The sequence below is a fragment of the Protopterus annectens genome, chromosome 2.part0 (assembly GCF_019279795.1).
Source record: "Protopterus annectens isolate FY-2018-M chromosome 2.part0, PAN1.0, whole genome shotgun sequence".
In the NCBI taxonomy this organism is placed as follows: Eukaryota; Metazoa; Chordata; order Ceratodontiformes; family Protopteridae; genus Protopterus; species Protopterus annectens.
In genome coordinates this window covers 135,564,349-135,576,542 of record NC_056728.1, presented here as the reverse complement: position 1 = coordinate 135,576,542, position 12,194 = coordinate 135,564,349, and the positions used below count along the sequence as shown (strand labels likewise).

The 12,194-nt window shown below is 38.6% G+C and overlaps 1 protein-coding gene across 2 annotated transcripts in view; it reads right to left on the bottom strand.

Annotated features, from left to right (window-relative positions):
* The window catches only part of HECW2 (HECT, C2 and WW domain containing E3 ubiquitin protein ligase 2), a 2,117,141-nt gene that overhangs the window by 397,405 nt on the left and 1,707,542 nt on the right, over positions 1-12,194 (bottom strand). For both annotated transcript variants that reach the window (XM_044060621.1, XM_044060622.1), the window contains one exon: positions 8,443-8,526. In XM_044060621.1, coding sequence (XP_043916556.1) covers positions 8,443-8,526 — 84 coding nt within the window. The remainder of the gene's footprint in view (positions 1-8,442; positions 8,527-12,194) is intronic.

The following is a 12,194-nucleotide window of genomic DNA, read 5'->3' as shown; positions in this document are numbered from 1 at the left end:
GGGGAGGTGCCATGGTATCAAAGGGTGACCTGTGGTCAGTTAGCAGTAGGGGAGGTGCCATGGTATCAAAGGGTGACCTGTGGTCAGCTAGCAGTAGGGGAGGTGCCATGGTACTAAAGGGTGACCTGTGTTCAGCTAGCAGTAGGGGAGGTGCCATGGTACTAAAGGGTGACCTGTGTTCAGCTAGCAGTAAGGGAGGTGCCATGGTACTAAAGGGTGACCTGTGTTCAGCTAGCAGTCGGGGAGGTGCTATGGTACCAAAGGGTGACCTGTGTTCAGCGAGCAGTAGAGGAGCTGCCATGGTACCAAAGGGTGACCTGTGTTCAGCTGGCAGTAGGGGAGGTGCCATGGTACCAAAGGGTGACTTGCTGTCAGCTAGCAGTAAGGGAGAAGCTTGGCTAGCTGCATCGGTGAAATTGGTAACACCTGTTGAACCACATATCTACTGATAAATCTCTCTCACAAATACACCACCATGCATTGTCCGAATTAACTGACCTGAAATGCATAATAATTTATTATCTGTGGAGTTATGTGCAATTACTATTAAGTTGTGGTCAAACTCCTGGAAATGTGTACTAACATAAAGATTGTACATTGCTTTCTGGAAAAACAACTTCTCACATATTAACGGATTTTCTATGCACTGGCTTTTGTGAACATCTGCACATGTAATATGACATTAGTCAAAATCTTTTGATTACTGTGCCTTGGGATAAACTGCTGCCCAAACTGGAACACATGACATCTATAACTATCATCGATGCTACATATGGCAAAGGGTGGATTGCGCATGTCTATACCTTTTATGGTGTTTTTTTGGGCTCTGTTATTCAGAAAGTTTACAATTACACCAGGTCAAAGATTCAAAGAACAATTAGGCTGGGGTACATTTATATCACCTGCATGCATTTCAGTTCTGTTGGGGAAAAAGCAGCCAAACTAATCAACACCATTAATGTATTTCAGAGAAGATAAAGATGTATAAACTGTAGTCTTCTAACTGTCCTTTCAATATGGTGCAGAGGAACTGAGCCTTTGCTGTGACCCAGGCAACCAGGGTTCAATTAGCTGACCCAGTACTGGAAAATCCAAAGAGGAAGGAAAAGGACTGAAGAGGCAGGAAACCCATTGTCCTTCCCAAAGTTGTTAGGGGCTTGCATGCACATGGGGGCACACTAGGTGATATGAATTGTCTGGTGGAGACCACGGCTCATACTCAGAGGGGAGATGCATGACTGCTTGGTGAGAATGCCCCTTGCAGAAGTGAGGGGACATCCTTTGCAGATGGCCCATTGCACACCTTTCCCTGTTACTGAGTAATGTGTGTGGAGTTACAACTAGGAAGAAAATTATAAAAATGTGGACCACTCCTGATGGCAGTCCAAATGATGGCCCTTGCTGGTTACGCCTTCCTACAGTGAAAGGGGAATGAACGGGCCACTTGACCAGGATGGGGGCTGATGGTTGACAGAGAGTGAGGGCAACATGATGCAAGAAAATGTAGTTTTCCATCTATAAAGCAAGAGAAGGTGAAAAGGCTGACGGTCATCTGGTGTATTATTTCTCAAGAAAAGTTAGGCAGATGAGTGTGTCAAAAAGGGTCAGGTGTAGGGAGTTACATGCATTAATTGTAGACATGTCACATACTATCCCTGACAATCAGGGATTCAGAAACATTCTCCACATTGCAGATGGCAAATTTGCGTGTTAAGCAGCCATTTGCAGGGTGTGTGTGAGTCAATCCTACTGAACACAAGTGGGAAAAGCTGGGCAACACAGCTGGCCACAACCTTTGCTAACGGTGGTATAATGACACGGTAATGAGCAACATTATTAAAATGAAGAACTCAGTGGATGCAAATGAAGATAAACAATATAGTGGAGCAATTCAGAATTGTATATATTCAATGACTGTGGGCAGAAGCACCAGAAGAGCTGACCAGCATAGAATCCTGCAGTTACAGGAATGGAACAGCAACAGCAGAATGATGGTGGGGATAGCTGCATCATTAACAAAACCTGTAAATGTAACAGTCTGCACTCACCAATGGTAGCCATGATGTTGCACATCATCATCCAACCATGTTTAACACCATGACCTTTGTGACACTGACATTACAGTCCACTACTGGGTGAAGACTGTCATCATGCAGAAATTGAGCAGTATTGCCTTGTCTGCATGCCCTTGTGATGGAGCACCTATCCTTGTGGATACTACAGTATGCTTGGCTTTGAGAATACTAGCTTCAGGGACATTTTGATAACCAACAGGGGATATGGTAGGACTGTTCTAGGCATCTGCCTCAAGGGTGTTGCATCAGTTTCTTGATGCCATGATACAGCATACAGAACAACAAATGTAGTTCCCATGTACCACCTGGGAGAGAGCCAAGGAGGCTTTTGTAACATAGTACTTTTCCCTGAGGTACTGGGATACACAGACTGCACCCACATTCAAACTAAGGTCCCACCTGCTGATCTGGGAAGAAGGTACATTAACCGTAAGATTATCATTCCATTACCTGTCAGGTTATTTTTAATGCACAGGATATAATCTACAATGTAAATGCAGACCACCAAGGCAGTACCCATGACTTCCATGTATGGCACGTGTTACCTAAATCAACAGCCTGTTAGGGACAATTTTCTCCAGGGGCAATTTACTGGTGATGTCAGATTATGACCTAGAGTCATGGTTCCTTGCTTCCCAGTCACCACAAATGTACCATAAGACTCTATCCTTGGTTCCCTCCTCTTTAACATTTTCACCAAAACCATCTATACATCCACACAACAGGCCACCCTAATACCATACGCATATGATTCCACTCTCATTTCCACATCTGACAACATGCTACACCCCCAAAAACTTATTCAGGAAGCTTTAACAGCTGGAAACATGGCTTTGTAACTCACAACTCATGCTTAACCCAAAAAAGACCAACCTACTACTTTTCCCCCCACATCCGTCACTCAAGAAAAAACAAAATTTAACATCCTTTCTCTTGATAATACTACTGAAGTCACGTCTCACAACATACAAAATTGCATACAAACTCATAAAAAACTAGGGATGCTTTACAGATCCTTAAACTTTGTCACCGGCACAACTAAAACTACACTTGCTGCTACTTATCTCCTCCCCACTTTTCTTCATGGTCCTCGCATCCTTATTAACCTCCAGGTTTCACAAAAATTAAAACTTGAACAATGCTATAACAAAATTGCTAAATTTGCAGCAAATACCCTTTTCACAACCATCACTGTATAACACTGAAAAGCCTAAGTTGGTTAGAACTGCCCCATCAACTAACATATATAACTTCTTACCACCTATAAAATTATCCAGCACCAATCTGCCTGTCCAGCACTAAAACATATTATACACAACTATGTTTCCAGTCAGTCATTGCAATTCAATGACCAAAAACTCCTGTTTGTCTACAAACCTAACAAAGCTGCTGGGCATTGTCTGTACTCATACAAAGAAGCTAAGGCCTGGAACTCCTTACCTTTATCCATAACGTCTGTACCCCCCCATCTTTCAAAACCCCTCTAAAAGACTTCCTAGCTAAAATTTGACTTTGTTCATGCTCAAAACCAGGATAAACTATCTCCTTAAATGTGATTGTGTATGTTTTCATTCCTTATACCTCCTTACTCTTCCTTCTTCACTTACTTCCTTACTGCTATCCAATTCTCTTCCCTGACTTTCTCTCTAAATATACCATAAGCCTGTTTGTCCCCTCACTTCATATTGTAATTCCTATTTTTATTAGTTTATAGAAAAATAAGAGGTAACTTAGTCTATCTAAAATTTCTCTAAATATTCAATAATTTTCATATACCTTGCTCTGAAAGGGTTCAATCTCACCATTCATGCCTCTCAACTGTCCATGTTTTCGTGGAATGTCCAGAGTTTTGCTTCATGTTGGCCTGCTCCTCATAAAATTTGTGTTTCTCTGGAAAATAAGTGAAGATAAAAGTCACTAAATAATGATGTACATTTGAGATTTTGACTTTATATCCTTCAGAAAATGAATGCTAATACAAGTCTTGTTATTCTAGCAACTTTCTAAGTTTATTAGAGCAATATCTAAAATCTGTCACTGTTTTTAGACCTTTGTCACCCAACTATTTTAGTTTTTTTCCTGATTTCTTGCACTAAGAGAGATACACACTTTGTACATGTGTGCATGAGGAAAGAGGTACTGGAGGTGAATGTGTTTGCATGTATGTATGTGTGTCTACCTTGATACAGCTTCAGTAGGTGATGCAGCACTGTAGTACATTTGTAATGACAGGTCCAGCTTACCTACAGGAGAAGAGCAGGAATCTCATACCTGCTCCTTTCCATGGGAGCCCCCTCTCATTAGAAGGTCGCAGGCACTAATAAGTCCTAGCCAAAAGGCAGGCATGTTGTATGAACATGAGCAGTGGGCTGTACCAGACGTGGCCCAAGCTGCATGGCCTTGTAGCTGTCCATGCCTGATGCTATGCATCTCCACACTAGCTGATATGGTGGAAGCAGTGGTGTGTGCCTGACCTAGTCCAGCCACACTCATGACAGTTACCAACACGATGGTCACATGACACATGCTCGCCACCTGTCCTGTGAAGTCTGCTGATAGAACATGTCTAGGATATCACCCATATGGGACATGTGGTCTGTCAGGTGATGATGCACATCCCATAAAACACACACAGAGACGGTGCAAAAACCAAAGTGTTGCCAGCCAGCACCTCTATAATGTCTCAGAACAATTACTGGGTTGCAGACACAGACAGCACATCTGAGGGGCTGGTGTGGGGTGATAACCATGGCATCTGTAGTCACAAACACACTGACCATTCTAGTATTCTACAAGATTATTGGAGATTTCACCACTCAATGAGGCCTTTCAGTACACATGAAGAGTTAACCTTGATGGCTAAATCTGTCAGCAACAACCTGTCCTAACCTGTCTGTCTGTGTGTGTAGGTTTCACAGCCACACAGGCAACGTTCACTGAATGGGTGGGGATCTGGATTTCACATACTCAGTATTCATGACAGATTTCATGGCCCCTGACCATGCCAAATGTTCACTGCCATCACTGTCAGAGCCATCTCCTACATCAGACAATGGTATCACCATGGTGGGAGTGCTGGACAGTTCATCATCTGTGAAGACACCAAAGGAAGATGCCCACGATAAATAACAGCCACCACAATTACTTAATCCCACTGACAACATGATAAACCTAGCATAAAACTAAAACTTTACACAAACCTTGCCTTGTGCAAAATGCTCTTCTGCTTTGAAGCCCTGATGTTCCGATGCCACAAGGGAACCAGAGTAGAAAAAAGTTGCTCAGACTAACCATTCTGTAAAAACTGCAACAAAGACCCAGACAAGCTAGAGTCATCACTGTGTAATACCTTAAACCACATGCAGTAGAGGCCCATGGGATACATGCATATGGCCCTAAAGGGGCATACCAGTTGTTCACCTACATTGCTTGTGAATGCCCATGACATTTAATTTTTTAAGTCTTTATGGACAAATTCAGGCCAATACAGCCAAACTCTGCTAGCCACAGACATGCATGTTCTGGCTATTTTATGACCTCATCAGAACAGCAAAAGTGGATTGTTTGGATATATTTTAGAAATAAAGAACTTAAAATCAAATCTGATGTCCATAAACATAAGGGTATCTACACAATATCCAAAACAACATCCAAACCAGAGGGGAAAAAGTTCACAAAGACAAACTATTAAGTGCAAACTGCAACAGACCCAGCCAAAGCTAGACACTTTACTGTGTTAACACCTTAAACCTCTTATAGTAGAGGCCTGTTATTCAACGTTCAGTGTTTTACCACTAGGCCATGGTGGGACCCAGGCCCATGGGATATATGAAAATGGCCCCTTAATGGGGCATACCAGTGTTTCAGCTACATGGCTTCTGAATGCTCATAACTTTTTTACTTTTTTTATGAGTACATTCAGGTGTGTTTCTGAGCAAGATTGTTATTGGCAACTACAAGGTACAGCTATGGGTGCATCTTTTGCACCCATATATGCTGACCTCTTTATGGGATATATTGAGGAGCAAATCATCTATGACCCCATGCACAACATATATTTACCTGAGATGGATATATGGAGGAGATACCTGGACGACTGCTGGCTAGTATGGAAAGGAGGTCGGGAATATCTTGAGGAATTCAAGGAACATCTAAATAACAACATTTGGGGCATTGAATTCACTGTGGAACACAATCTCAATTAAATAAATTTTTTGGACGTCCACCTGACTAGACAGTCGGATAATACATTGAAAACGTCTATTCATAGGAAATTTCCACAGTATAACACTCTTCTGCATTCGGCCAGTCATCATCCTAAACATATCATCAAAAATATACCTAAATCTCAATTTGTGCGCATTAAAAGAATATGTTCATCCAAAGAAGACCTGAAGAAAGAAAGAGTGGACTTAACCAACCGATTTGTATCTAGGGGTTATGCTCCACAGGTCATTGATGCAGCTATCAATTTCAGTCATACCAAATCTCGGGAGGATCTCCTCCAATACAATATTCGTTCCAAGAATCAGGACACTGAGATATGTAGATTTGTCACTACCTATGGTAGGAACAGCAGGCATTTGGTGAACACTGTCAATAATCATTGGAATATACTTCAATCCCATCCCTTGTTGTCTGATTATTTGGGAGAACGTTGTCCTTTTTCTTATAGAAAAGGCCAAACACTTGGTTCATTATTTTCTCATTATAAGAGAATCAGGGACACGCATACACAATTTACACAAAGAACGCTTACAGGTGACAAACTGACAGGTATATACCCATGTGGACATTGCAGTTTTTGTGGCTTTATTTTCAAAACAAATAGTTTCACCAGTAAAAATACTGGGCAAGTTTATGACATTCGGTTCTTTGGAAATTGTAGCTCAGACTGGTTAATATATCTAGCAACATGCACTTGCCATGCATTTTATATTGCCCAAACATCAAGACAATTTCGCACCAGAATTTCGGAACACCTGGGGGACATTAGAAATAAAAGACTGACTAGTGCACTGTATAGACATACAATTAAGCATCAGACAGCCAAATTTTCTTTTGTTATTATTGATTGCATTCAGGGCAATCGTAGTTTTAAAACAGGTTGGCATCAAATTCTTAATGCTAAAGAAAAAAGATGGATAATTAAACTAGGTGGTCTTTTTCCACCGGGTCTAAATGATAAATTATAATTTATTTTTGGTCACAATAATATATCATTTGTCAAATATATATTTTTTGCAACATTTATATATTTATATATGTTTGTGCTAAATATATATACATCTGTTTTCGGATGTATGATATTGTTTTGATTGAATTTGATATGTGATGTTAATTCCATCTTACATTATTATATTAACCTGTTTATTCATATGACAGGATATATTGCTTCGAATGCTTTTGTTTGCACAGGATTATCAAACTAGATGTTCTTCTTTTTTCACCCGGACCCAATGACATATTAGAATTTAGTTTTGGTGATAATAGTATATCATATACCAAAATTTTTTTGCAATATATATTCATTATCTTTTTGCAAAATATATATACATCTGTATTCAGATATTGTTTTGGTTATATTTGATATGTGATGTTTAATCCAGGTACCACCATTATATTAATTTGTCTTTTTATATGACATGACATATTGCTTTAAATGCTTCTGTTTGCACAGGAAGTGATGTGATTTTTTTCAAATTGGAGAGTATATAAGATTTGCCTTAACCAATATGGCGTAATATACTACTGATGAAAGCCTTGTTTGCTGAAACCGGTCTAGTTTCAGTGGAATAAAATAATTGTTTCAAGAGAATCCTTCAGGGTGCTGGCTCTTTTTTCTTCGTTGATCTACCTAACTCACTTGCCGCGCACCCAGCCTAACTTGCTAGCTTTCTTTTTTTGTATGTGTTTCTGAATCCCAGGGTATGGCTATTTCCTTTGGTACTGTGTTTATATGTATCCCTTATGACAGTTTCCCCTAGTATCGTGGTCACTTTTTCAGATTCAATGAGATAATAACAATTTGATGATGATGATGGTGATGATGATGATGATTAGCAGTATTTGATCTGTCAGTTTCAGTTTGCTGCTGTCACACAAGAACCACTGCATATATTTTTAAAATAAGTAATACTTTGCTACCTTTACTCACCTGGAAAAGAGAAACAAGTACATTTACTTCCATCCCCAGTGACAATGGGACAAATGTGTGTTGTGGTATTTCTAGAACTTCATTTGTCTACATCACAACCATGCAATTGTCATCTCATATAAACAATGCAACCAGTTATCCTCTGTCATTATACTGAAAGATGTACTACTTAATAAGCTTCATATATTAGCAACCAGAAAAAGTGCGCACCTTAACAAAATAACGAGGTCCGCATCACTAGATAACCGACCAAGTCCAGCAGTCCCCTCAGTTCGGATAAACTGGATCTTCTCCCTGCAGAGACAAAGATAAAAGAAACTGTTAAAAACCAGTAGGTAAGCAGTTAGTAAGAAACAGCACAATATTAGACCATATAAAATTCCAGCTTACATTTCAGGCAATGAATCAAAACTGTTATAAGCAAAATAATGACTACTAAAATATATGTTTTTATTTTCTATTCTTACTCTAACAGCAACTTTAGGTTATTGCTTCTAGTACTCATCAGCCACTTACTGGGTAATCATCAACAAAGAATCAGCTGCCAGGATGCCTGTTCATACCATCTCAGGTGTATCAGGTGTAGACAGCAGAGTGCTGAGGACATCCAACAGCCACTTCTAATTATTTGAGACCTGTCTGGATCAATGGGATCATTGATTACAGCACAAGGTCTTCCTAGGGGTGTCCCACACTTGGCAAATGTATTGCACCATTTGACTCTACCAACATGGTTGTTCAGTGACATCACAGGCATACTGCTATATCCCACCTGACACCCTGTACTACTAACAGACAAATGCTCCTAAATGCTTTATTCCATGCATGGGTCCCTCAGATTATCTATGGTATGATCCCAATAATTCTCATTAGTGGTAATATAAAATTATTGACTATGGGATGGGTAAGATCAATCTCTAACCAAATAGGGTAGGTTAATTAGAGCACAAAAATGGGAAATTAGCTAGGGTTAAAATAGTCCACAAGAGTATATATAGATATATATATATATATATATATATATACACACACACACACACACACACACACTCACACACACACACACACACACACACACACACACACACACACACACACACACACGTATGTACATATGTATATGGGTGTAAGTCAAAAGGTAGAAACGCTTTTGTGGGTGTAAGTAAAAAGAAAAATGTACAAATGAGTGAATTCTCATTTAAATGAATCATATATGGTTAAACTTAGTTTTTATAGTGTAGGTAAGCAGGTGTGTGCAGGAAACAAAGTCTGAATGAAAAAGTGGTGCTTGTGAAGATGTATTACAGCACTTATGAATATGCAAGTGTTTGCGAGTTAGGGTTAGAGTAAGGTTTAAGTAAGGGGATTAAGTCAGTGTTGTGCATGTTTTATGTTGTCTGTATTCTGCGTAATTTTGTCTTGTGCAGTGGTACTGTTAGGGAAAGGGGATTTAGTAATGTGATTTGGAGGGTTACAGGCAGGGGTAGGAATAGGGTTACAGTTAGGGTTAACACATGGATAGGATGTTGCAGGGAGTGAAGCCCCTACCACCTTACTCGTGTTTGCTAACCGGACTCATAGCCCTAAATCTACACATTATGTTACTATCTATCTATCTATCTATCTATCTATCTATCTGTCTGTCTGTCTGTCTGTCTGTCTATCTATCTATCTATCTATCTATCTATCTATCTATCTATCTATCTACCCTTGCCGACTGGGAAGTTCTGACTGGAGTAGTTACCCTTTTTAGCAGAAGCCCAGGGAGAAAAGCTCCAATATTCACATACATAGATAATAATATACAGTATATTTTCATTTTCTGCATTGTGTATAATATTTTCATCTTAGTTACATAAACATGTTTGCATACATAATTAGGTGTAACAGATACTTAATGATAACCCTACATTATACAATTTTTTACTACAGGAAGAGGAGAAAAAATAAGAGCTTACTTGTATATTTATATAAGTTGTAGCAGACAGAAATGCAACAGAAACCAAGGGAAGACAAATACTGACATCTGGGTTGAAATTAGTAAGTTGTGGTACAATGATTGAGAAGGAGGATTTAGTAGGAGTAGGTAGTTAAGTAATATAACCAGTTAAATTAGTAAGTACTTGTACTATGAGGGAGAATGAGGATTAAGTGCATACCTCTCAAAAGTACAGAGTTTTGCCGAATGTCCAGATCTGTGCCTCATATTTTTGGTCTGCTCCTCATAAATTTGTGATTTTCTGACAAACCACTGGGATAATCTGAGGACTGAAGTCACTAAATAATGATATATATTATTTCAGACTTCATATCTTACAGAAAAATGCATGCTAAAACAAATTCTGTTATTCTAGCAACTTTCTAAGTTTATAAGAGCAATATTTAAAATCTGTCCTGATTTTTGAGCCTTTGTCCTCCCATTCTGAAAGACTTTGTCCAGATTTTTTTTAAGAGGTCGAGAGGTATGAGTAGGAGTAGGTAGTTAAGGGATATAACCAGTTAAATCACTAAGTTGTAGTACAATGAGGGAGAGCAAGGATTAAGGAAGAGTAGGTAGTTAAGTAACATAATCAGTGAAATCAGTAAAGTTGTGGTACGATGAGGAAGAATGAGGATTAAGTAGGAGTAGGTAGTTAAGGGATATGACCAGTTAAATCAGTAAGTTGTGGTACGATGAGGAAGAATGAGGATTAAGTAGGAGTAGGTAGTTAAGGGATATGACCAGTTAAATCAGTAAGTTGTGGTATGATGAGGGAGAATGAGGATTAAGTAGGAGTAGGTAGTTAAGGGATATAACCAGTTAAATCAGTAAGTTGTGGTACGATGAGGGAGAATGAGGATTAAGTAGGAGTAGGTAGTTAAGGGATATAACCAGTTAAATTAGTAAGTGGTGGTATGATGAGGGAGAATGAGGAGTAAGAAGGAGTAGGTTGTTAAGAAATATAACCCGTTAAATGTTTGCAGTAATAGATAGAAGGGAAAGTATAATAATCCAGCAAATGGGAGTATAGTACATAAATATTTTGTCAGAGGTATTGCAACTTATATTTTATTCTGGATCAGAAAATTATCTGGTTGTAGAGCAAGAGTAGAGCCCAGTGTCTTGTAGATGCTGTTTTAGCAGACTTTTAAAGCATTTTGTTTCCTGTAAGCTTTAACTGTAGTGGGATGCAGTTCCACAATTTTGAGACACAGTGAGAATACAGTGAGTTTCTGGTAGAGTTTTTTGAGTTACTTACAGCTAGGAAAGCTTTGTTATTGGAGAGCAGAGTTCTGTTGTTGTTGTACGGTGATAATATGCTTTTTAGAGGGGCCAACTTTCTAAATAACTAAGTAGAGACCGGTAACTACTAAAAAAAATTTCCCTAACAGTATCACAACCAAGACATTTAAACTCACTTTTGAAGCTGTAATTTCCTGATATAGGAAGTTTTAGTGCAGACATATTTAGTGTTCTGTGAATCACTCTTGTGAATCATTCAGTGTTTCTCTCTTTTTTTGTTTTATATATATATATATATATATATATATATATATATATATATATATATATCTATATATGATACACGCTCTCACAAAAACACACCCAAACATACACACACACGTATATATATATATATATATATATATATATATATATATATATATATATAATGAGGAAGTCTACGGAACTGGCATTGGCTTTCTTATAGTAAGCCTCTCATTTCACTATGAAATATTGATAATGCAATATTTACACATTTAGTTTTCCATTTTTTGATCTTCAAACTTTGAAAATGAAGGAAGTCTACAGAACTGGCATTGGCTTTCTAATAGTAATTCTCTCATTTCACTATGAAATATTGATAATGCAGTATTTATCTCAATAACTACCAGAATTAACTCAATAATGCTATCTCTCAACTGGAAAGATCAAATAGCATTCATAGCAAGAAAAGCAAACAAATGAAACACATGAAAAT